This window comes from Pelmatolapia mariae, linkage group LG14 (genome assembly GCF_036321145.2).
Source record: "Pelmatolapia mariae isolate MD_Pm_ZW linkage group LG14, Pm_UMD_F_2, whole genome shotgun sequence".
In the NCBI taxonomy this organism is placed as follows: Eukaryota; Metazoa; Chordata; class Actinopteri; order Cichliformes; family Cichlidae; genus Pelmatolapia; species Pelmatolapia mariae.
In genome coordinates this window covers 5,015,960-5,043,635 of record NC_086239.1, presented here as the reverse complement: position 1 = coordinate 5,043,635, position 27,676 = coordinate 5,015,960, and the positions used below count along the sequence as shown (strand labels likewise).

The window sequence follows — 27,676 nt, the reverse complement described above, 5'->3', positions numbered from 1 at the left end:
AGAAGAACAACGTGCTTTAATCAAAATGTTGATTGGAGATGGGAAAACATAAAGAAGTGCAGAAAATGACAGGCTGCTCAGCTAAAATGATCTCCAATACTTTAAAATGGAAAGCCAAACCAGAGAGACGTGCAAGACAATGGAAGACTACCCTCCCTTCCTGGGAGCAAACTCCCAGGAAGGGAGGAAGGTCCACCCTCCCTTCCTCCCAGTCACAGTGAGACTGGGGCAGCTTGGCAGGATGTTGAAGTGGAGAGAGAGAGAGACCCAAATGCAGCCACTGGCTTAGATGGGATGAATGAGCTTTATTTACACATAGGGTAAATACAGACAGAGCAGAGATGGGAAGGACAGAAACTAAGGAAAAAACCTAAACTTGGAAAATCTAACAAATCTGAAACCATAACTCACAGGATGACTTCGCAGAGAAACACAGACGGACCAATAACAAGCAGAAGAAAGGAGCAATCAGGGAATGGGAGACAGGAGGAAAACACAGCTGGGAAAACTAGACACAATACACACCGGACAGGGACTATCAAAATAAAAACAGGAAATACAACAGGTATGCACAGACACGAGCTTGACACTAAGACATCAGACAAGGCAACAGGGAGGGAGCACAGAGACACAGAACAGAAGGAGAGATGATTTGGGGCCAGAGTTACCAAATTCCGCCATTCCTGTCTCCCTCCATTGCGATAACCATCTGGCACAGGCCCAGAGAGCAGATGTTGCTGCATTGCAACAGCATTTTGCAGACGTGTTCTCCCCCTGCTGGGCTGTACGAATCTCATAGAGCACCATTTTGAAACGCGGCCTGGTGTGAGTAATAGAAGAGTCACACAGCGTGTGGTGTTGCCCCATAGTTCTTATAGTTCTTATAGGTAGAGAAAGATGGGTCTATACGGTTCTGTGTCAACTACCTCAAAAAGTTGTCACAGTTTGATGCGTATCCCATGCCCCGGGCTAACAAGCTCCTGGACTGGTTAGGAATGGCTCAGTTTTTCAGAGCACTGGTTTTCACCAAGGGCTACTGGAAGATTCCTTTGTCTGTAGAGTCCAAGGAGAAAACCTTCTCCACTCCGTACAGTTTGTATCAATTCATCAAACTTCCTTTCGGATTGTTCGGAGCCCTCACCACATTCCAGTGCCTCGTGGACCATGTGCTACGGCCGCATACTGCATATGCTGCAGCCTACCTGAATGATGCCATCATCCACTGTAACACCTGGGCAGAACATGTGCAGTGAGTGGCCGCGGTCCTACACAGCAAATCCAGCATGTCCAAATTAACACTGTCAGATTTGATTTCAACACTGTTAAAGTGTCTATATGGGTCCACACCAGAGAGTGTTAATTTAACTCTTTTTGGAGAGTTGGTACGTTAACTCTGATTTAGTGTTAAACACCAAATCTATCTGGAGTTGATAATTTAACACTTACTAATGCTAATTAGGTGTTAAGAATTTATATATTAACTCTCAAAGAGTATTTTAGTTTAACTACATAAGAGTTATCTTCTAATTAATTCTAAAAAGTGGAAATTTTACTGTTCTGAACTTCTAGAAATTCCTTTGGAAATAAACATTTATTAAAAAGATGCAATGGTTTTTGAAAAACATTTATTCTGTACTGTGCACCATAATTTCAAAACATTTTCTGAAAGATGTAACAATGTACATGTTCTCACTTTCATTAGAATTTTGTTTATCAAAAGGTCTGACATAGGTGAGCTGGTAAATGCAAATAACAGCATTCTCATCACTTATTTCTTCAATACAATATGCATGTCCTTCATTCATCACTTTGTGGAACTTCAACGCACTTCTGCTCTCCCCCATATTCCACCTTCATATTCACAGCATATTCTGTGTGGAGATTGATTAAAAATTGATTAAAAATCAGTTGACACTAATTAATTGCACAAATAATCCGGTAATCAATTGCAGCACAGTAAAAAAAGGAATCATTTTTGAGCCATTACTTGTGTAAAGTATTTTCCCAAAAGACAAGGACACAGACAACAGGTAATACTGAACTAAATTTAAAACCTCAACCTTTTTCATTTTTACCTAAACCGTGTGCACAAAACTCTGGAGGGATCTAAATGCTAACGTAGAACCCAGTCAGGACATCTGCTACTGTTGTTTGCTCGTTTTTTTTAATGGGAGATCATTTTCAGGCTTCAAGTAGCACCATTATACCAACATTTCACATTCTAGACATTGTTTTAGGTGTATTTAAGGTGACCAAAAATTTGACTGAAAATTCACATGCAAGCTTTTTTTTTTTCAAGGCTGTAGTATTTGCCCGCAAACAATACATTTCAGCTAGCTAAAACAGAATATCATGCTATCACCGAGCAACATGGCTAATGCCTTTCACACAGCTTTGTCTCAACTCCAAAGAGCCACAGAAGTAAAAGCTAATAATAACAATTGAAACAATCTTTGAAAAAATGACTTACCAAGCATGGCAAACAACTCAAATATGTAGAGCAAAATGTTATGAAACGGCTTCACTTCAGCTTCGATTGGAGCCAATGGTGCTGGGGGCGGAGTCTGTGAATTTACTCCATTAGTGTCATAGCCCCTCTAGGAGTTCGGAGTTAAGAGGTCAAGAGTGGCTATTTATTGATGGGTTTGGTCTTACAGGGTTAATGACCTTATACTACCATATCACCCTATTAGAGAGTGCAGGCGTACAAATACATCATAAGGTCCTAGAGTGTTTAAAAGTAGAATGGGAGGCAGAGCCTTCCGTTTTCAGGCCCCTCTTCTTTGGAACCAGCTTCCAGTTTGGATTCAGGAGACAGACACTATCTCTACTTTCAAGTTGAAGTTTAAAACTTTCCTTTTTGTTAAAGCATATAGTTAGGGTTGGATCAGCTAACTCTGAATCCTCCCTTAGTTATGCTGCAATAGGTGTAGGCTCCTGGGGGATCCCCATGATGCACTGAGCATTTCTTCTTCAGTCACCGTTCTCACTCACTTTGTGTTAATAGACCTCTCTGCATTTAATCATTATTTGTTATTAATGTCTTGCTCTCTTCCACAGCATGTCACAGCACGAGGAGGAAGACAGAATGTATATATATATATATATATATATATATATATATATATATATATATATATGTATATATATATATATATACATATATACATATATATATATATATATATATATATATATATATATATATATATATATATATATATATATATATATACATATATAATAAAATATAATGATAATCAAGAATTTATTTGAAAACATGTTGCAGGATGTGTTGCTTTGGAATAATCAAATTTATTTATTTGGTTTGAGTTATTTATTTATTTGGTCCTCCACAGTGAACAGCAGTGCCATAGAGTGGTAAAGGTGCATTATGTTGTCTTTTCCATTGCAATGTGTCACACTCTGCACACAGACCTCTTGAGGCGTGTCATGGAGTAAATGTTTAACCATCATGGCTAAGGAGAAAGCAGTCAGTATCTTAGGTTTTTATTATCTGTCTGTTGTGAACCTTGTCCGTCCACAGTGCCTTAGTCTGAGCAGATATAAATGCCAAGCACACAGGACTTCATGAGGTCCTTAAAAGGTAGGGTTTATTTTCTGCTTCTCAAACATATGACTGTTCGTGATTTGAATATTCAAATGTGTACACATGCACTCCTTAGTTACGGCATAATTCCTCTGTGTGAAATGTCATAGCAGTGATGGTAAGCCAGTTTACTTTTGTTTTGTTTTTTACGGTAAGTGTTTTATGCATAATTATCATTGTGGTGGATTGTGTTTTTCAAAATGCTATGGTATATATTGCTGTCAATATAAAACCACACACTAACTTCAGCTATGTTCTTCCTGGTTAAACATTGCCTTTCACTATTTGAAAAAATAAATCCACAGGCAGGATATTTTGTGTGTGAGCACACACACACATGCGTGTGCACACACCTACACACACGAAGTTGGATTTGAAGAGTATTGAAGAGCACTGTAAAATATTGACACAAAAGACCATGTTTCTGGGAGGTCATTTCCACTACCCTTTCTTTAAACATAATGAATCAATTGCATTAAAGAGAACGGAGAATGAGAATGTACTCATTTGCACATTAAAAAAGTTAATGTTTTAAGGGTTCAAGCAACATTCCGTCCTTCACGCTTTATGCTATATCCAGAATCAGTGACTGGCTTAATCAATGTTTATGTGAGAAATAACTTGCGTTTTTATTAAAAATTAGTTTATTATGCTTTCATATGCCACAATGCAACGGACACAACTGACATATATTGCATTTTTTCCCTTTTGAATTAAGTTTTGCTACTATGCAGTTGAAACTATGCAGTTTTTCCAGCTATGAAGTGGCAAAACAAGTACAGCATGTACATGTCAAAGCGGGCAGACAGGAGAGGGTAGACAAAAATCTTATTCACTAATTATCATGAATCTAACTTTATAATGATTGATGAGTGGTTTTTATTAGTGATAAAAAAGAGTTAAGTTGAGTTAAGTTGTGTTATCCTTTCTATAGCAGGTGATAGATGAAAAAATAAACCATATATAATATAATGCGTGGCCTTGTTTGGCCACCTCATACAGCCAGAATAGCCATGGTGGTGGAGTGGTTAGTGCTGCTGCATGAAGGTTCCTAGTTGGGCCTTTTTTTTTTTTTTTTGAGTGGCACTACATGCTCTCCCAGTGCCTGAGTGTTTTTTCTTTTTCTTTTTGTGATTTAATTCAGTTGAATTCAATTCAAGTTTTACACTAATAGAGAGAAATTTTTAGCAATCAGATGACCCCAATGAGCAAGCAAAAATGGGAACTCTATTTATCAACATCAAATATTGATAAACTACATTTATCAGTTTCAAAGCTTTATCATAAGTTTTAAGTCTAATCATCAAAGTAGAGAGGGTGTCTGCCTCCCGAAACCAAACTGGGAGCTGGTTCCACAGAAGAGGGGCCTGAAAGCTGAAGTGTCTGCCTCTCATTCTACTTTTACCAACCAACTGAAACCAACTTCTACCAGTTTACTGTGAAAGGACAGAGGTTTTCACAATGCACATGTTGAAACCACCAGAAAAAAGCAGCTGGCCCTTCAGCTTAATCAGCTCCAGTCAATGTTAACAGGTGACAGGCACACTCATATAACAGAGCTAGAGTCACTAGTCAGATTGAAACAGCAACAATAGCAAAGTGCGACCACAGGATGGCGGTAATGTAATGTAATGCAATGTATGATATGAAAGGAGGGACTTTGGTAAGTCTTTATTTATGTCTGTTTTTAGATTTGACAAGGTAAGTACTGCTTGCCATGGTTGTCCTGAAAAGTGTATAATATAATGAGAATTCATTATATCCACAAACTAAGACAGATGTATCTACATGTTGTGTCACTGTTTCTCCCTCAGGTGGCCAGAATGCACAGAAATTCACAGTAAGTTCTCCTTTTGACCCACTAGAATCTTTTATGCCTTGCGATGAACATGAGCGGCCTTTTTTTCAAAATGTTGTTGTAGGTTGTGCTTAAATAAATACATTATTTCTGATTTTTGTCTCCAACTTGATTGCTTGTTGCAATTCAGAAAACCCTTAATATCATGCAGCAATTAAATAAATTTGTCTATTTGTCTCTAAATAAATACCAGTCCACCTGCTGAGACTAAAGATTGTCAAATGGTAATGATAAATAGACTGTCTCTTGAATAGCAGTACTCCTGAGGACTTTTTCTATGCTTCTTCTGCCTAATGTGTGAATTGAGCAGCCAGGGATTGAAGCACTAACCTTCCAACTAGTAGACGCTCTACCTCCTGAGCCAAGTGAAGCCAAAACATCTCTATCCCCCACTGGTATCTGGCTGGCCCCTCCTATGTTAGTGGAGGCAAGAGTTGTTAAACTAAAAAAAAGTGAATGTGAGCGAGTGAGTTCTCCTCAGATACGTTTTTGCAAAATTCCTTTTTTGCCATTACTTCTTAACATGCTGTTATGGGTTCAAAGAGTTACCATTACTGTAATTTTACTATGAGTATTATACTATAAGAGTAACAGGGCGGACACCTTCTTGAGCTGATATGATTATTTAGTAACAATGTGTTTCTATCTCTCTCCGCAAGTCAATGGACAGTAACACTAAAATAAAATTTGGAATAAATAATGTTGCTGCTGTTGAACTTCAACAGTCCATTATTAAACACAGTACTTAACGCAGTAATAACCAAAGGTAATATTTTATTTTAATTTTACCATCATGTAGAGTGAATGTGTGTGAGTGCGTAATAAAACTTGAACATTTCAGATTTTTTCATATCATCCTTAGTCTTACCCTAAAATGTCTAAAAACATTTTCAAGATATTTCATCAGAGCCATCTCTAGTCATAAAACAACTGATGAATAGTCCCACGTATTTAAGCTCCATTGGGAGATGTCTCATTGGAGGTGGTTCTGAGGGTTAATATGCAAATTATCACATGAGCCAGTGTGTAAAATAAATCATGGATTACCATCTGTGAAACATTGCCCCAGTCCCCCATTATGTGAGCCATCAAGATCATGTGAGGTAAGGTGTGGATTGAAATGACAGGGCTGTGATGTCAAGATTACATTGTAGTTGGCTGACAGCTAGTGTTGTAAGCCACCACCTGTGTTCAATGTTGGTCATTCATCATGGACATAGATAGACTCCTTTACTTTACCGCTTTCAAACCATCTGTCTTCTCTGCCAGTGTTCAAAATATAAACCTGGCATCCTCAAAGGATTGACCTTTCTCCTTTCAGCTAAGTTTTGTCTTGTTGTGCCATGTGTTAAGTGCTTTCCTCATTTATTTCTTCTGCCTTTGAGGGAATGTTCTCTGTTGGTGCGTTAGAGTCCTGACCACCCCAAGTTTGTGTTGTAGTGTTTGGTGTGAGTCAAAGACTACTGAGCTGTGTCTGTGGGTTTTTGGTAAACTTGAATGCTGAGGCTGTGGTTCTCCTCAGCACAGTCCAGGAGTGGTAACCTATATTCAAAGGATACCTTTGTCTTCTGGGTTCAAGCACCTTTAGGTGGTTGTTGTTGTGGTTTGGAGAAACACAAACAAAATGGAATTGAAATCAATTGAACTGATTTTGTTTTGTTCCTCTGAGGAGCCCAAAGATTCACTTTTCACTTCCTCTATGTAAAGATTGGCTGTGAAGGGTGGCTGTAGCTCAGGAGATAGACCAAGTCATCTACTGATCAGAAGGTTGATGGTTTGATCCCTGGCTACTCCAGCATGCTAAATATCACTGGGTTGCTACACTAGCTCAAAGTTGTTCTCCCATGCAAGTGTGTGAATGTTAGATAGAAAATACTTATGTAGAAAAAGCATAATAAACTGTTTGGGTGAATGAGGCAAGTTGTATAAAGCTCTTTGACTGCTCAGGTAGATTAGAATAGCTGTATATAAGAACCAGTCCATTAACCATTGCAATGTGTGACACTATTGGACTTCAATGCAGAATTGTCCAATTTGGTATAGTAATATTATAATCGGGAGTGAACAGGAATATTATACATAATAAGTCTTGTTGTTAATCAGTGTAACTAGATGTGTTTCTTATGTTAAATAGTCAACATAAGAAAATGCATATATACCTTCTGTATAATATCTGTACAATGAGAGCATGTTCACAGGCCTTCTCTGTGCTAGTTTTTTATATGAAAATGTATTGTATGCTTTTAACATTGGAGTGTTAAATTGACTCTATTATCTCCTTACATCAGTTTTACCTTTAATCCAAAGGAAGGGATTGACAACCCAGCTCTGGTCATGACTGATGATCCTGGTGAGATGTACACATCTTTACAGACAAAACATTTCATAATACCCTCCTGTTTCCTTCCAGTTGTAGATTTTTTTTCCTGTGTTTGCAAAACCAGATCCAAGCGTGGAGCCGAGACTGTGCCACCTGAAGCGTTCAGAGGGCCAAAGCTTTGGCTTTCATCTGTGTATGTACAGCCAGGGTTTTGTGATCACAGATCTGGATCCATGGAGTCCTGCAGAGCACAGTGGCCTCAAGGATGGAGATCGAGTACTGGAGGTGAATGAGGAATATGTGGTCAACATGGATTTTAACAGGGTTAGTATCTATAATTTGTGCAATATGATAGTGGGTACAATGGTGGTTAGTGGTGTTACTCAGAGCAAACAGTGTTTACTCACAGCAAGCAGGCTTTTGTAGCCTCCTAGGGGCCTTCTGTAGAGTTAGCATGCTCTCCATTTGCCAAAGGCATGGGTTTTAGTATTGTTAGTGATTCTGAATTGTCCAACTGTTTAGATGTGAAACCTGAGTATTGACGACCTCCTTGCCTCATACCAGCTGAGAAAGGCAAAGAGCCTAGCTAGATAGGGTTATGAGTGGCTGAAACCATAATTTTGTTTTCAAGAAAATGGAAGGATGGTTTCATGGTGAGGTTTTTGTGTTGTGTGTTCCATTTTTTAAAACAACAGACATAACATTCTGCAAAACAGCTTATCCTTTCTTACAGTGCATACTTACTGCACTGCAATTACATTTTTTCTTGACTTTCCATCCTTTAGAATGTGATAAATTCTATATTATTTGATATTGTTTGACATTGTCACATACTATGTAAGAGGTCAATATTAGTTAATCCCAATCAAAAGTTTAAGACCACTTGAAAAATGGCAAAAAATCATATTTTGCATGGTTGGATCTTAACAAGGTTCCAAGTTGAGCTTCAGCATGCAACAAGAAGAAACATTTTTTGAGCATGCAATTTATTGAAAACAAGAATTAAATTGAAACAGGCTGTTTTACAGCTGATCAAAAGTTTAGGACCACATGCCTTTAAAAGGCCAATTCTGTGCAAAAATGTGGATTCATTGTCATATTCTCAGGTAGTCACACTGTCAGGACGTTCCAATGGCAAAAGCAAAAAAAAAAAAAGTTCCCTTTTTGAACGTGGTCGGGTTGTCGAACTGCAGAAGCAGGTGTCTTGCAGTGCGTCATCGCTGCTTAGGTGGGACGCAGTAAGACAGTCGTTTGGAATTTCTTAAATGATCCTGAGGGTTATGGAACAAAAAAGTCAAGTAGAAGATTTCACCAGCACTGAGCTGGAGGATCCAATTGGCTGTCCGTCAAGACACTGTACCTGGACCCAAATTAAGGCTGGTACTGGTGCTGACTGCAGCCTCATAACCATCAGACGGCATCTGAGACTAAAAGGCATCAAAAACAAAAAACGTCTTCAAAGGCCTTGTCTCCTTGAACGCCTTAGAACTGACCGTTTGGACTTTACACCAAACATGGTACATTAAAAGGTGGAAGAAAGTGTCATTCTCTGATGAGAAAAAAATTTAACCTTGATGGTCCTGATTTCCAACATTACTGGCATGACAAGCAGATAGAGATGTTTTCTATGCACCACAGTGGAGGGGACAGCATAATGGTCTGGGGTGCTTTTTCCTTCAGTGGAACAATGGAGCTTCAGGAGGTGAAGGGGCGTCAAACAGCTGCTGGCTGTTTGACGCCCCATGTTCTGTTCAGATGTTGAACAGAACATCCCTCATGACTGAGGGCTCTCATCTGTGTGGTAACAACTGGGCTTTTCAACAGGACAATGCTACAGTACACAATGCCCGCAGGACAAGGGACTTCTTCCAGGAGAATACCATCACTCTTTTGGACCATCCTGCATGTTCCCCTCATCTAAATCCAATTGAGAAGCTTTGGGGAGTGGATGTAAAGGGAATGTGAATGCTAGATACTTTAGAAACCACTTAGGTATAAGTGATATGTGTAGATAGATATGTGTATAAAACATGCCCCACGGCTCATGCAGTTTTTTTTCTATTTCTACCTAAGTGCTTTTTAAAGTATCTAGCATTCACATTCCGATGATGCATCGGAGAGCAACCAGGGGTTCAGTGCCCAAGGATACGTTGCACACATACTGGTGTAGCGAATAATTGAACCAATAAGTTTCCAATTAGGTGATACCCTGCTCCACCCCCTGAGTTATAGCAACACAAGGTTATTAATCTCTGGCTGTCTTCCACAGCATGTCTTCTTCCTTCTCTCACCAGTTGGGTTGATGGCCACCCCTCTCTAAGCCTGGTTCTGCCGGAGGTTTCTTCCTGTTAAAAGGGAGTTTTTCCTTCACACTGTGCTTGCTCATAAGGTGTCATATGATTGTTGGGTTTTTCTCTTTATGTATTATTGTAGGGTCTACCTTACAATATAAAGCACCTTGAGGCAACTGTTGCTGTGATTTGGCGCTGTATAAATAAAACTGAATTGAACTGAATTCATGCCAATATGTTTCAAAGTCTCTAAAGAATGTATTTAGCATCTTCTTGAATCTATGCCATGACTGACTGGGGGAATTAGCAGTCCAACCTACTACTAGTAAGATGTAACTAATTAAATGCCTGGTAAGTTTACAACTTCATAAAGTTTCATAGAGAATGAGTTTTAGTTGAAAAGGTTCATGCTGACCATTTGGGGCCTTCCAGTCTTCTGTGCTTTTTGTGGGAAAACTGATTTCATGGAAACTCTTGAAATTTAGTCTGAAGTAAAATGGAATAATTGATAAAAACATTATCAGGACAGGCTTATGGATGACTCTGCCATACAGAAAAAGAGTAAGTTTATCATGTGTCTATGATTATCTCTCTGCAATTATCTAACAGGTTGTGAGACAGATCCAGTCATGCGGCTTACACCTATTTCTTCTGGTGCTGAAGAGGGAAGAGTATGAATGGGTATGAGAACTGATCTTTCACACAACTATGTTTTATTCAAATCTGATGTCTTATTGGTAACCAGTGATCATAATGCTCAGTGATTAGTATCATTTAGATCAAGACTAAATGCAGCTATTGGGGAAGAAATATTTATTTCACTCAGTGAATCATGCAAATCAGTTTATATTGTTTGTATGAATAATTTTATTTTATAACTTTTTTTTGGGGGGGGGGGGGTTCTGAATTTTAGATTCTGGAAGAATGAATCCAGAACCACATATTTCGGGTCACTGAATCTCGCAGATGTCTCCTTTCTCTTTTTTCCAGGCAGAGTCTATGGGCGTGGACCTAAAATTCCTGGCCAAAGCCACCAAAGGGGATCACTGGTCTCGACCCAGGCTATGTCATATTCAAAAACACCCAAAGCATGGCCTAGGAATGACTATTGTCTCAGTCGATGGTATTTATTTTGCCGTCACTATCTGTGAGAAGTGCTAACTACTCACAAACAGCTCCCCTGAAGTCACTGTACCTTCTAACTATTTTACAAGAAAGCCAAGAAGTTCCAGTGCTAAAGTTCAAACTCAGTTTAGATGAACGGTTTCCCCTGGTTCTAGTCTATGTATTAACCATTAGGACATAGACCAGAACCATCAAATCACAAAAGTGATCTAATGGTTCCCAAAATGTGCAACTATTTAATTATTTCTGCTGATTACTTATAATATACAACAGTTTTGTTTTTTCTTTCATCAAGCATTATTGAGTAGATTTTGACTGTGAACAGACTGTGGATGTGTCAACAGGTGAAAAGAATCAATATATGGTGAGAACAGTTATTGATGGTCCAGCAGAGAAAGCGGGTATCTTCAGTGGTGACAGACTGATCTGGATTAATGGACTGATGGTGTCCACTCTCAGATACTCAGCTCTCATCAGAACTGTACGGATCCTCTTCTCTCAGTCAGAATTGATGTGTGTGCTCTGTTATACTGAATGTACATTACTGTCTGGTGTGTTTGGCCCTCAGGTGAAGAAGAGTGGGGATTCAGTGACAGTGCTTGTTATTGACAGTGACAGTGAGTCATGCTATATCAGAAGGAAAATGCCCATCATGCCTGTGGTGGCACAAAGCTGCAGCTTCCCCCACAATGCTAAGACCATGAATCTGGCAAAGGGAAGTGATGGATATGGCTTCCTGTTGAGACAAGAAAAGCTGGCAAGCACACAACAAAAAGGTGAGAGACATATTAATGGAAAGATTACATCCTTACAGAGACAAACACATACTATTTAGACAAAGCTTCTTAAGTTTATGAAAGGATAAAGGGTCCCACTTTATTTTAAATTGAACTGATTTCAATTCAGCTTTATAAATATCGTGCCAATTCTTACCAACAGTCATTTCAAGGAGCTTTATACTGTAAGATACTGTAAGACCCTTCAATAGTAGAAAACCCCAATAATCAGATGAACCTCCATGATCAAGCACTTGGGAACAGTGGAAAGGAATAACTCCCTTTTAACAGGAAGAAACCTGTTGGGAAACCAAGCTCAGAGGGAGGGGGGCTATCTGCTGCGACCTGTCTGATGATGAGAGGAAAGAAAAAAGATCAGAGGGAGACAAGATGATGTTTATCAGCATCACTCTGAGACAGGATGTTTTATTTTAGCAGTATTTCACAGATAATAGAAATCAGTCCTTCATATTTGTTTAATCTGCGTATTGAAGGACATATCCTGGTCACGAAGAACTCCAAGATTCCTGACAGTCTCACTAGAGGCCAAGGTAATGTCATTCAGAGTAAGTACCTAGTTAGACACCATGTTTCTTTTTTTCTTTTTTTCTTTTTTTCTTTTTTTGCCTGTCCCGTTTGGCTCTTTTGCCATCAGAATTATTGTCTAAAGGCGAAGAAAGATGCCCAACGGATTTACTTTATCAAATGGACCATCCCAGCCTTGCCATAATGGTCTATTTGATTCACCTTTTATTGTTTATTTTATTTTCACTTGCTGAATATGGGACAGACTTGACTGGGGGAAAGAAAGGGGAGAAAGAAAGAGGGAAAGAAAAACAGCTGAGAAGAGGGACGGGAAAAAAGGGCAAAAAACAAAAACCAACAGAATAAGTAGACAAAAAATACATATATCAATCACCTGGATCACCTGTTGAGAAAGAAAAAAGAAAACAAGCAGAAGAAAACGAGAGTAATAGAATAAACAACATCACAATGATATATGGGAATATAACAGTAAATACTAAATATTAAACATTATTGTGCAGCACGTAATATCGATAGCGCACAGTGTGCTTTGAGGTAGGAGCCAAAAAGGGTGTAGTTTGTGTGTGTGAGCACCCATGTGTACACCTGTGAGCATGAACGCGCTTGTTTTTAAAAGGTTCCTTCATGTAATGATCTGCTAGAGGGTGTGGGGGGCCACTGCCCCGTCCTCCAGGGCATGAAGCAGGTATGGAGGAGATCAAAACTCCAAACATCCAGAGGCCCCCAGAACACAGGAGACCAAGGAAGACCAACAGAGGGGCAGCCGCGCCACTATCCCAGAAAGAGCTGAGGAGAGTCCCAGATGAGGGGTCACTCAGCAGCCGCGGAGCAGAAGCCAGGGGGGGTTGCAGTGATGTGCCCGTGAGCTCCGCCGGCAGCCAGCTGTGCCAGAGTGACCGAGCCCCAGGCCAAGAGGCCGAGGGCACCCCATCCCCAAAGTGGCCCGAGCGAGCCCCAGGCTCCAGGCCCCGATAAGCAGCCACCAAGGAGTGAGCCGGTGTGTACCTGGACGCCCATCCCCGGACACAAAGAACCACCAACGCACCGATGTCTGAGGGCGTCCGCCACCGGCAGGGGAAGTGGTGGGGGGAGATAGGCCTCCAAACCTTGGAGGGCCTGAGATGACCCCAGAGAGGTGGCGTCTGATACCCAACCTGACATATAGACACAGACATACAGGCACACACAGATACAAACATCCATTCCCACCCTCATGCTCTCATAAGCAATTACTCCACACTCAACCAACGTGGAGACAGACATAGAGAGACGCTGTATACACAATCACACTCCCCAAGCGTACTCTAAGCCCCGGGTCTAGGTACTCTTGCCCCTGGAGGGGGAAACTGCACCCAGACCCAGGTGGTGTTACCCTTTTCCCTGCGGTGGAGAGAAGCAGACCGCCCCGACTCCGCAGCAGCAGGGAGGCCCCACATTCCAGACCCCAGTCGGACGGCCAACTCCTCCTCCTAGCCCCCCCGCTCCAGCAGGCCGCAGAGACCGGGGCTGTGAGAAGACTCCAAACCTCCCTCCACCCGCTCATATGTAGTGTTGATGTATGTGTGTTCTAAGGTGCATTTAAAACCCAGGAGGGCATGGAGCTACCTGCCAGAGAGCAGCAGGTAAGCGCATAGCCCCTCCTGCTAGCCCTCAATGTCTACGTGTATTTAAAATTGAGAGGTGGGCAACGACACCAGGGGTGAGGTGTACACCCTGATGGTAATTTGGAGTCCGTGTTGTGTGCCCACCCCCAAGATCCTATATGTATGTGTTATGAGAGTGAAATTGAGGCAGAGGCAGCCAGAAGGGGACAGAGGGGGGGGGATGCCTCCCCTGCACCCTGGTGACACACCCCTACCCCAAGGCCCTGCATGTGTGGGTGATTGTGGTGGAGCGGGAAGAGGGAGGTAGCTGGAGATGGGGAGGGAAGGAAGGGAGGGGCAAGTGACCCCTCCCTGGGGCCAGCTCCCCCGCTGACCCCAGTAGGCACCCCCATACTCTGCAGCCCGCCAGGGAAAGGGGGCCCAGGCCCATCCGGACCGGGGCCCAGTGCAGCAGCGCCGCCCGGCCCCACAGAGCCCGGGACAGCCCACCCGACCCCACCACAGAGAAAACTGCACCCACCCCATCATCCACTCATCTTCCAGACTACACAAGACAATAGACGCCCAGGCTGAGATCTTCTTCCACCTCTCCTATATCTCCCCCTCCTGCAGAGAGAATTCCTGAAGAGAGGAAAGCTCCTGCAAGATGTGACAACCTCCCCCACCAGTTGAAGAGCCCCCCAGGTGGCTCGATGCACTGGCGGCACCCTGCGCCAGGGCTGGGCCCCCATACACCCACCCGCCCACAACCCCGGCAACACACCAACCAGGACCCGAGCCCCCGAGGCCCGGCCAGGGCCCCAGCCCAGAGACGGAGCGCCCCCAGAACCTCACGCCCGTCCCGGACCCACCCAGGGGCAGCCAGGCTACCAGGTCAGTAACCCACGTCCGTCAGCACAGACCCTCCCCTAGCCCCGCTGCACGCAGCCACGAGGAAACCGTCACCTAAGAGCCAACAGAGCCCTTAATTGGCCATGACCGCTACCCCGGGTTGAGCTGATTCCTGACAGTCTCACTAGAGGCCAAGTACCTAGTTAGAGACCATGTTTCTAAGATTTGATGGTTGTTGCCCAGATCTCCCAATCTTTTGTTACAAAGCAGTCTTAGAACATAAGGATGACTTCTGTAGGCCACACAGTAATGGGTTTTTTCGTAGCTTTGCTACCTGATCTTACTGGGAGAAACAAGATCCATTCCACTTCTTTCACAGAATGTGTCTGTCCTGTCTTTATCCGCTCACCCACAACCGGTTGCAGCAGATGGCTGCCACTCCCTGATCCTGGTTCTGCTCCAGTTTTCTTCCTGTTAAAAGGAATTTTTTCCTTCCCACTGTCCCAAAGAGCTTGCTCGTAAGGGGGTCATATGATTGTTGGGGTTTTCTCTGTTTTCTTTGTATTACTGTAAGGTCTTTATTACTGTCAGGTTAGCCTACTTAGACTGTGAGACTTCCATCAGTAATGGGGGACATTTAAAAGCATTTTCTCTAAACACCGCGTCTCTGTGGCTTTTAAACCCCAAAACACGCTGTGCCAAAATTGCTCCACCCCAAGGATCGGGTCGCCCGACACAAACCAAGCAATGCAGTGTACGCTGTGAAGTGCCAGGAGGATTGCCATGATTTATACATCGGGGGAAACCAAACAACCTCTGGCTAAGTGGATGGCACAACAGAAGAGCTGACTTGTCATGCCAGGACTCCGCAGTCTATTCATACTTACAGGCCAGTGGACACTTTTTCAATAATGAGGATGTAGACATCATGGACAGGGAGGAACGGTGGTTTGAGCAGGGAGTCAAGGAGGCCATTTATGTGAAAAGGGAGGCGTAAGGATACATCTGTCACCATCTCAGAATGCTTTGCTTGCAGCCATTCTTCAACTCTCTGTGAATGGTACTCATGGCCATTGATCAATGATCAATGGTCTTGTTGATCAATGGTCATGACAATTTGCATATTAATGATCAAGAAACTGACCTTGACAGTCCATTGTTCATCAGTGGTGCTAGTTTCAGTCATTGTGCAAAGGTACTGTGCACAATGACTGAAAGGCTGGGGAAACCTGCAGTCAGCTGAGACTGATGAAGTCACTTGGATGAGTGATGAAACGTTTCTCCCACTGAAATAGCTACGTCCAGATGAACAGAATCAACTTTTGGGGATTTACTTACCCGGCTTGAGCATGTATCAGGACATCAGAAAGCTTGCTTATCAAGTCGCAGTAACAGATATCAGCTGTGGATACTCTATTGTTCTTTCTTTGTGATTTTTTATGCTTAAATTGTTTGATGACAGGAGAAGAGAAGCTGTAGAGAGATGTGTAAGACTGTAAGTCTACTTCCTGGTCCCAATTCTGGATAGTCACGTTTTGGCAGGTTTAATAAATTTGGCCATATTTTGAGAAACCTAGAGCTGCTCTGTCCAAAGTGAGAAGGATACCATGGCACCTAATGGTCTTATTAAGGTTTTATTACCTATAAAACCCAAATTGTTTCTTGGAAACCACTCAGACAGACAGCAGTTAAGGAGAACATGCAGCTAAACATGTCACTCCTGGTCTGATTGGGGAGCGGACCAGAGAAAAATACATAGTCTGAGATTGTTTTAGCAAAGTTACACACCAATTTAATATTAGTTTTAGTGATCTACGATTGATGTAACTGGGTGTCATTACTGCCAACATGAATTCTAATTTTACAAAATCTACCTTTACATTTAGCCAGCAACTTCAGGGTTCCTTCAGTCTCACCTGCTCTGGCACCTGGAACAGAATTGCCAACAAACAGAGTTTGTTCCTGGCCTAAAGTTAGATTGGCTATAGGGTTTTTCAAGGATGTGGAGCCAGGTTTCCAATTCAGTGATCCTGACCTTCAGAGCAGTAAACAGGCTTTTATTTAATTCAAGTATTGTACAAGGGGCCAAAGAGTAGCTAAACATCTCACAGACTGAGCAGGAAGATGCAGGAAGAACAGTTGAAGAAGCCATACTGCTAGCAAGCCAGCTACGAGCTAAGCTAAACTAGCAAATACCTAGACACAGTAAATGAATACTGTGAATATAATTAGGGCTCAGTAGTTGGGCCTCTGCCATTTTTTCTGTTAATTTTTCTCTGATGCTCTTCAGTTCCATTCTTAGAAAGCACAAAACTGCTTTCCTTTGTTCCCTCTTCATCTGAATATGGAAGGATGTCTACTTTATACAGACTTGCATACAAACTAAGTGTCTTGAGGAACTAAAAGCACTGACAGCTCTGAACTTCCTGAATTTTAATGAAAACATAGGTTATTGTATTTGGTCCTGCTGTTGCACTATTGGGTCCTTTCCTGTGCACATGGACCCTAGACAGTAATTTTAGATGTCTAAAATTACTGTCAGTCTAAAATTTCTGTCAATGCTTACAAAGAGTAGAACAGCGCTATACAAGAACCAGTCCATTTGGTGCTAGCCAGTCCTCCCTGCAGCTGGTGCTGCATGACTTTTAACTGGAACATATAAGAGAGACTATATTACTCTGATTCTTAAAGCCCTTAAATGCATCCTACTTCTCTGAGCTAATGCACTTGCATTCCCGTCCTGTTCCCTTAGTTCAGTTCACCATCTGCGAGTACACAGTGGACGTTCAAGAGTGACGGGTCTTTTCCCATTGCAGCTCACAAATTGTGGAAATTACACATTAGACTGACTTGTTAAGACCCACTTCTACTTGGCTTTCAACCCACTGTGACATGTTGATTTTATTAACTCATGTTTAATTGTGTTTTGTACTGTTATTCATGCTTTTATTTTGTCTGGTCCTTTTATTTAATATTACAATTATTGCAATGCTTTTATTCCTATGTTCAACACTTTAAAAACAGAAAACACTAACCAAAGTGCTTTATAAAAAAGTTGCTTGTCTTTGTGCCTCTGATCACTGATCTTCGATCTCATTAGGATAGTGTGCAGTGGGACACTTGGAGGGCAGACTGTCAGCTGCCCAACTAATCAGAATTAGAAGTCATACTTTTGTTTCCTTTACTGTAATTCACTGCTGGGTGGGCGAGACAGGCTGTTTGGAAGATGGCGCTAAGCCTTGCCCAGGCTTAACTATCAATACAAAGTATATCAAGATGTAATCCAGATGTAATCAATTCATATATTTCTCAAAGTCAGGAATATATAAATATATTTCTGGAAATATTAGTAATAATCTAATAATAATCTTCTGTGACCCTGCAGTTCATGTGCTGAGAGAAGTGGATGTGGGGAGTCCAGCTGAGGGTGCAGGAATGGAGGATGGAGACCTGCTGCTAGCTGTCAATGGGGAACCTATTGAGTCCATGGAGCATGAAGACATTGTTAGAAAGATTAGACAGAGTGGTGATAAAGTCTCGCTTACAGCTATATCTATTCCAGGAAGAGACTTTTACAGAGAGGCAAGTACAATCATATCAATACAGTCACACAAATATAGTATAACTCGCACTGTGTAAGGGGTGAACTGCTTTCTGTTCTCCTGCAGTTGGGCATTTCTCCTCTGTTATTCCATGAAGACTGTTCTCACCACTGCATTAAGAACTGGGAGGATGCTCCTCTAAGAAAACCCACAAAGTATAATCAGGACAGAGAGGAGGCTGACTCTGGTTTCCACTCAGGTTGTGTCCCAGAAATGCCAGAAACCGTAAGGATACAGGTAGGACCTCACTGTTTTACTGAAATTAGACATGAATATGTGAGAACATGGCATGAAGTGTAAAATGTTGAGAGTCATCATAATGTCTAGAAAGGTGGTATTTAATGGGATTTGCAAAGCTAGTAATGCTTTGTGAATATTTAGATGTTTCTAAATGTGCAATTTTGCTTGCAATACATGTTTAACAGACCCTACTCACATTGTGCCTTTCTACTAAGGCACTCAAAGCAGTCCCTCATTCACCCAATCACACACACATTCATGCAACTATGCCTAAACACTTTTCAACATTCACACACTCACACCTTAGTTGCCCAAAGTAGATGCATGGATATGCATCAATTAAAGAAAATGCTGTTGTCATTTAACTTTTTTATTGCATTGAACAAAACAAAAATTCCAGTAGATTAACTAAATATGAACATTTTTCATTTTCAGGACCTACTCTACTTAAGTTTGTGTCCACAAACTTGTGTCCACAAACTTGAGTAAGTTATTCAAATGTTCCTCAAATGTTCCCGTTAGTCAAAATTTTAGAGCATTTTCTGTTAAACCTCTAATGCGTCTAAAAGAATTTTTGGTTCTACGTAGACAACACATGGCAGACCCGACCACATATTGCACACTTTTAACACTTTTCTTTAATACGGTTGTTGTAACTACACGCACACGGCTGCAGCTTTTCAGCTGCCAGCCACACACCCCAACAACAACAAACACCCAGGATCCAGTACAGACTTTAATGCAGGGAAGGCGTGGTAAGCTGATGCAGCTCCGGTGTGTGAGCATCCCCGCAGTGGTGCCACAGACCACGCCCCGTAACATTCTAACACATGAAAGTATTAATATATTTACCAAAATTATTTTCTTAATATTATAATTTCTTATGCCATCTTAGAAACCCCATGATTTTGTGTATTTGGATTAGATTATCTACTGATGTATTTCCTTTTAACAAATCAGTATACTGGCAAAGTGAAGGATCTGGTCAAAGACAATAAAGACCACTTTGGTATGATAGTGGACTCAGTAGAGAATGTAAGAGTGGCTATATTTAACCTATATGTACCTAACAAAGGTTACCCACAATTCTTTCAAAAACTCACTTCTCTTTTGGCTGAGTAACGTAAAGGGATAATTCTAATATGGACAGGCTTTAACTCTAAAAGTGGACAAGAACTGAATAGACTACCTGTAGACAAAGAACACATATCCAGAAAAAGTAAGCCATGGGGGGTGAGGGAGAAACACTGGTAGTTGTACTGTCATCCCAGAGAAAGCATTTTTTTTTTTTTTGTCCCATGTATCCCAGGAGAATTTACTTCGAAATTTACCGCAACACACAAAATAAGCATGGGAACAGATGAGCATTTCAAGTATTGGAGACTAAATGTATCACTACTGAGAAATTCCTTACTTTAACAGGTTGGGTTGTTTTCTGTTTTTTGGGCGGTTTTGTGTTTCTGTTGGGCTGTCTGGGGCCAGCCCTTGAGGGGGGGGGGGGTACTGTCACGGTCCTGGGTCGGTTCGACCCAGCATTTTGAGTTTCTTATGTTTTGGTTTATTTTTGCATTATGGATTAGTTCTTATTCTCTGGTGATACTGTCTTCATTGTGATTATATTCTGATTCTTTAGTTGTCCGATGATGATTCTGATGATGATGATAATTATTTCTGGTTTAGGTTTCGTTATCTTGCCCTCATGTTTAGTTTAGGTTAGTCTTCTCTGTCTGTCCATGATGTCTTTATGCCTGCTTATGAGTCTGCGTCTGTGTCTCTGTCTGTCGTGTGCTTCCTGTTTTATTTTGTAGGTCTGTGTCCTATGTCAGTGCGTTCAGCTTTGTGCTCTCCCTGTCTCGTCAGTGTAATCGGCGTCAGCCGTGTCTCCCAGCTGTTTCATCTTCGCTCCGTTCACCTCTTGTATTTAGTGTCTGTGTCTTCCCCTACTCGGTGTCGCGTCGTTAACGTCTGTTCACCCTCGCTTCCTCTGTGTGTTCTGTTCGCCAGCCTGCCTAGTTGTTCTGTTCCCCCAGTTTAGTTAGTGTTTTCCTGTTCTGCTTCTTACCAGCAATAAAGCTGTGTATTTTGACTTACTTCTGCCTCCGTGAGTCCTGCATTTTGGGTCCTCTCTTCCTGCCTGCTGTTAAGATTCATAAATTGAGGGGGATTCCAAAATAACGACCACTGATCCGGCCGGGTAAAGTTAGATGACATTTTAATGAATACACGCAGCGTGGAGCCAACACTGTACAGATTCAGTGTTGAACTGTCTTACAGTAGTCAGAACAAAGATTTTATAGGGGTGAAATAGTACAGCCCCCCTTCTGTTGCCAGGCAGACACAATATCTCCTACGTCAATCCAAAACCACAATGACTTTTAACATAGTTTAAAAAGAACATCGTCTCGTCTCCATCCAGGTGTCTTCCTGTTGTCCCCGGACGCTCGCTTATCTGTCTGGAACATCAGGCACACGTTCTGCACAAACTATCACATATGCACGCACAATTTTGCAGTTGCAAGCAAAACATGATTAACTTTTACCTATATAACTGAGTCTTTCTACGATGTGTGTGTATGTGGGTGTATGTGTGTGTCAGCTTCTGCTTGCACTTTGTTTCACCCTTCACTTCATCAGCTAAACCTTGTAACCTTTCCACTAGACAGAAGGCCAGCACGTACACAACTGAAACTATGTGTGTGTATGTGTGTCTCGTCCTTAAATGCTCTCTCATCTCTCCCGTTGCACTTCTGACCTCTCACCAAAAACCTAATTGGAACTTTAGATGTAATATGTTGAGTAAATGTTTTAATCAAGAACCTCTACTAAAAGCTTAATCCAAAGATATAGATACATAAAAGATACTAAAGAATAACCTGATTGTTCATAACCTACTCAAAATACTTACACTCAGACTCTGCTTTCGGTTTCACTTTTGCAAAGCATACTCTGCACAAGCCTGTGTCTCCTGTCAAGACCTTTTAGGCCCAAAGTTAGACCTTTTCTTCTATAAAATAATGTGGCCAGCGAATACGTATTCAGATTATAAATTTAAATCTCAATAATTCCCCCTTTTTGTGTTTCCATAGAAACACAACACAATTCCTAGTTTTAACCCTATCTGTCCCCTCAAAAGGTTGTATGTTTTCAATGTTTCCTTATTATTTTGTCATAATTACTTCTATCCACAACAAATAAATCAAACAAATAAGGTGTGAGCGGTCCTAAATCTACTTCCTTCACCCCCTTTTCACCCAGTTTAGTTTTCTTTCAATCCTAGTTTAAACTCTTCCTGACTTTTGTTCATATATAGTCTTAAACATCACTTATTGTAATCTACAACATTCTAACAGTCTTAAAGCACTGCTTTCACATATATTTCCTGTTGCTCGCTCTATTCTCCCTTATCTGATCATCAACATCCTGTACTGTCGCAGCTGCATGTAACTCTGATCTAAAATCACCTTTCACAAGAAAAATCATCATAAACGCCTATTCTACTAAAGGATTGAAGAAAAAACAACCATTCTAATCAACTAGATGTAAGCATATAATCAATTACTATGTGTTAACCCTAACTTAATTTTTTAAAACCCACATTTCCTGTGTTATTTCGATTCTTGGTATAACATTTTATTTCATTTTGCTGCTCTTAATGTAATGATACATTCTAATTTATACTTTATCAGACTTAACCAAAATATATAAGTTTTCTCCATTTACTTCTGTTTTAAAGCAAAAACTTGGTCACTTCAACAAGCATTTGTTATTCTGTAACTGCATTCATATAATAAGACTCATGTGGGGCTGCATGTGTTATCTCAATCTTTTACATGTCGCACAGTTTAGTTACAAGCAAACTCCTATTCACTTCCTCTTTTCTGTCACCTGTTAGTGGGCCAACTCAAATTCAGATAAAAGCTAAAGGAATTTCAGGCCCTTGGCCTCAAATTAATACTGTCATGTGTGTTAAGAACTCCATATGTCTGTAAGCGTGTGCAATCCTTCAATAACTCAGGTCATTCTCACAGTAGATTGGCTAATCATTAACGCTAACCAAAAGTTTATAACCCTCAAGAGACGACTTTCTGAGCCACAACTCCTTTAAAGGCACAGAATGCAATGTGTATGAAATCATTTCTATGTATGTAATCTTCAATGCTATTCCTTTGGGTCAGTGACACTTTTAACATCCTCATAAAAAGCTCTCCTCTACCCTAGAAATAAATCTATTTAATATCTGTTTCTAAAGCCTACATTATAACAGGTTATTCTAAAAATCAAAAGAAATCACACATTTCTGCTCGTCAAATCTTCACTAATCTTCCCCGTTATTATTATTATTCCCACAGTTTCCCTTTAAGTTTTCGTGTACAGCTTCTTATGAACACCGACATTTTATCTTCTGAACAGAATTCAGTTCATTTTAATCCTTTTTAGAAATAACAATTTCTGCCTCAGTACTACCATATCTAAATTATCAACAAACCCCAATAGTTATAAAATCATACTAAAACCCATTTCAATCCCCCTTTTTATTTGGACTTCACATGTGTGTCCAAATAAAACTCAAAATGCATCACCCAGGCTTAACAAATTAAAGGGAAAAAAGGTTAGTCTTGTCATCTCTCCAAACACTTCAGCCATCCTCCTCTTGGGTATTTTGCTCTGGCCCTAAAAACCTGTGTTTAAGGAATAAAATCAATTTAATCATCATGACACATCTCCTCGAACTCCTTGCTCCATTCGAAATCTGGATCCTTGGAAATTCCTGGAAACAAAACCTGTACTTTACATTTCATAACCAACTCTCCCCCTTTATGATCCAATCTGTGTTATACCAAAAATAAACTTAAAACAGAACAGTTATCAATCATGTGTTACTTCAGTTAATGGTAACTTGAGTTACATCAAAAAATGTTTCCCTTTTCACATTTAGCATTTTATAATGTATTAACATAATCTACCCCCAGTCAGTAAAACAGAAATTTTCTCAAAGCAACTCAAAAATCAGCATCCCCAGAATTAAGTCTTCCACTCGTCCTGCTTATGACAAAAGCAAAACAAAGCATCCCATTTCTCTTCCTGGCATGGTAAATTGTTTGTCCACATTTATTCACCCCCACCTTGGTCCAGTCACTCACATTCACTCACACGCATTCACACATGATGTTTGCTGATATGGGGCCTTCCACGCAAATAATGAGATACTCCACATCAGCTAAATGAGCTCAATCATTTGTTTTATTTCGTTTTCCTGTTTAGGAAAATAGTCCTTTAGGCTTTTGACTGGATTGAATCACTACAATCCTTTTAGACAGAGACTCACAGCCAATCAGGTCTCCTCCTCCGCCAATTATAATCTGTAAAGCCCACCTTATTTTGTTCTCCCAAGAATTTTGTCAGCGCTGTTAGTTCACTCTCTTCCAGGCCTGCTTCAAAACAAAAATGAGAAAAAGAGAGCTGATTATTAGCTCATCAAAACACAAAACAAAATCACCTGACAGGTTTTTTCTAAGTGCACTGTTACAAACTAATGGGCCCCCTCACACATCTCCATGTTTATTAAAACTTTAAGACTGTTAGAATGTTGTAGATTACAATAAGTGATGTTTAAGACTATATATGAACAAAAGTCAGGAAGAGTTTAAACTAGGATTGAAAGAAAACTAAACTGGGTGAAAAGGGGGTGAAGGAAGTAGATTTAGGAACGGTCACAGCTTATTTGTTTGATTTATTTGTTGTGGATAGAAGTAATTATGACAAAATAATAAGGAAACATTGAAAACATACAACCTTTTGAGGGGACAGATAGGGTTAAAACTAGGAATTGTGTTGTGTTTCTATGGAAACACAAAAAGGGGGAATTATTGAGATTTAAATTTATAATCTGAATACGTATTCGCTGGCCACATTATTTTATAGAAGAAAAGGTCTAACTTTGGGCCTAAAAGGTCTTGACAGGAGACACAGGCTTGTGCAGAGTATGCTTTGCAAAAGTGAAACCGTACTATCCCTAGTCGCCGCTAGGTGAAGGATAAATGTCTTTATCCAGCAGGGAACGTTGCCTCCGAGAAAACTTCTTAAGGGTTGAAAGAACCAAAATGACCAACGGACACACAATGACCAAATTCCCTACCACACTAAATTAGCAGCTCCAACTGCTTTAATTCTCGCAGCGGCTCCAACTGCTTTTAACTCTCTCAGTACTGTACTTTATCACTTTCATTATCCGTATTTCAACTTTCCATTTTCATGAGATTTCCACCAAAATCAAAACAGACATTCACCAGTAATTTCAGTGATTAGGCTTTAATTTTGTCATGCCCAATTTGACACTTTTTGGAAATATATTTCAACAGGCAGTGTCTTACCTTTAAATGCCCCGGGGAATGCCTCCTCACTTTCACCACTGATTAGCGTCTGCCCGTCTAATCACCACGGACCCCGGATCTCTCCACCTACACCTCCAAAATCCCCCTCAACCACCGGACGAGCCCCCAAATGTTAAGATTCATAAATTGAGGGGGATTCCAAAATAACGACCACTGATCCGGCCGGGTAAAGTTAGATGACATTTTAATGAATACACGCAGCGTGGAGCCAACACTGTACAGATTCAGTGTTGAACTGTCTTACAATAGTCAGAACAAAGATTTTATAGGGGTGAAATAGTACAGCCCCCCTTCTGTTGCCAGGCAGACACAATATCTCCTACGTCAATCCAAAACCACAATGACTTTTAACATAGTTTAAAAAGAACATCGTCTCGTCTCCATCCAGGTGTCTTCCTGTTGTCCCCGGATGCTCGCTTATCTGTCTGGAACATCAGGCACACGTTCTGCACAAACTATCACATATGCACGCACAATTTTGCAGTTGCAAGCAAAACATGATTAACTTTTACCTATATAACTGAGTCTTTCTACGATGTGTGTGTATGTGGGTGTATGTGTGTGTCAGCTTCTGCTTGCACTTTGTTTCACCCTTCACTTCATCAGCTAAACCTTGTAACCTTTCCACTAGACAGAAGGCCAGCACGTACACAACTGAAACTATGTGTGTGTATGTGTGTCTCGTCCTTAAATGCTCTCTCATCTCTCCCGTTGCACTTCTGACCTCTCACCAAAAACCTAATTGGAACTTTAGATGTAATATGTTGAGTAAATGTTTTAATCAAGAACCTCTACTAAAAGCTTAATCCAAAGATATAGATACATAAAAGATACTAAAGAATAACCTGATTGTTCATAACCTACTCAAAATACTTACACTCAGACTCTGCTTTCGGTTTCACTTTTGCAAAGCATACTCTGCACAAGCCTGTGTCTCCTGTCAAGACCTTTTAGGCCCAAAGTTAGACCTTTTCTTCTATAAAATAATGTGGCCAGCGAATACGTATTCAGATTATAAATTTAAATCTCAATACTGCCTACACACAGACATGACAGTTCCTGTATACTGTGTCAGACTGCCTGCTAGCATCTTGCACCCTTGTTATGTGCTGGATTGTCTTAGAGGCATCTTTGCACAGTCTGCACCTTGGGTTTTGCCTGGTGTGGTAGACCGAGCATTTATCGAACTTGTGCTTAGAACTTGTTCCTGTGTTGCCATGACTGTTTTATCTTTTAGTCCTTCTTTGTTCAGTCATTGGTAGGATTTCTCGATATCAGCTATGTTTTCTATCTGCTAGTGGTACATACCATGCAGGGGCATGGTATGATGATGGTTCTTGTGCTTGCTTGTCTTCTGTCTCGGGTTTCTGCTGCCTGAGGTATTCACTAAGCAGACGATCAGTTGTTGCCATCTTCCTGATGTACTCATGGATCTTTGTCATTTCATCCTGGATAGTGGTTCTATCGCTCTCTAGTCATTGGCCTCTGTAAGGAAGAGGACTCCCTTACTACTGTTTATATTATAATTTGTTTATATTATAATTTGTATAGCACTTTAGGAGCACACCTTTCACTTTATTAAAAGCACCTTATCTAGCACTTTATTTAGCATCGCACTGTAAGCATAGATTTGCACATGAAGAACATTTGCACACAAGAAGTTTAATTATTTATTGAATATTTATTGCGTATTTTAAAATCAGTTGGTAGCCTTTGTTCCAGGTCCTGCACAGCTGCTCCTCATCAAGAAATGTGGTGGTTGTCTGTGAGGAGAAAGGAATTGGGGCAAAGAAGTGACTAAGATGTGATTACTCACTTTTCTTTCCTGTGCCTGTGTCCTTTTAAAGGTTCCGGGAGAGGCCATGGGTTAAGGGAATGTGGGGAATCTTTTGTGCTTGGGTTTTTGGGTGTTTTTATAACAATGGATATGGTGTCAGATTAAAGTGTGAAATATTTATTAATATGAAAATGTATTTATATATGTATTTATTGAAACTGATGTATTGTATAATGGGGTGGAAGGTTGGGATTTGAGAACTCACCTGTTAATAAAAAAATGATTTAGCCTGTGACAGCTGAAAGTATTTAAGGCTGCCAGTTGTCATTAGATGCAGTGAATTGTTTTCTGAGGAGCGCTATATTGTGAATAAATACCTCGTTCCACTATACTTGTCTTGGTCTGCCTCACTGTAAATCCAGCAGCAAAAGGCCGCCCTGTTACAGCCTCCTTCCATCTGCTTAGCATACAAAACAAAAAAAAGACAAGCTTTATATATGTATATATATATATATATATATATATATATATATATATATAAAAGATATAAAGGATACTTATTTATATGATTTCAATGATTCACTGTCTTTGGATTGAGATTATTTGAAGTTGCTAGTAGGCTGCCCAGTTCAACAGTTTATCTTTAATTCAATTCAGTTCAAGTGCATTCAAAAATCAAAAGGAATCTAGATTTGACTCTGGGT

General features: G+C 40.6%; 1 protein-coding gene across 1 annotated transcript; it reads left to right on the top strand.

Moving 5' to 3' along the window:
* The first annotated feature begins 139 nt into the window (after positions 1–139).
* LOC134641573 (Na(+)/H(+) exchange regulatory cofactor NHE-RF3-like) lies at positions 140–27,066 on the top strand. Its single transcript, XM_063494046.1, has 13 exons — positions 140–217; positions 888–1,249; positions 5,302–5,311; positions 5,425–5,450; positions 7,757–7,818; positions 7,913–8,112; positions 10,689–10,760; positions 11,070–11,202; positions 11,549–11,685; positions 11,773–11,980; positions 18,347–18,543; positions 18,630–18,800; positions 27,043–27,066. The coding sequence occupies exons 1-13, from the start codon at positions 140–142 to the stop codon at positions 27,064–27,066; spliced, it is 1,680 nt and encodes a 559-aa protein (XP_063350116.1).
* The last annotated feature ends 610 nt before the right edge of the window (positions 27,067–27,676 follow it).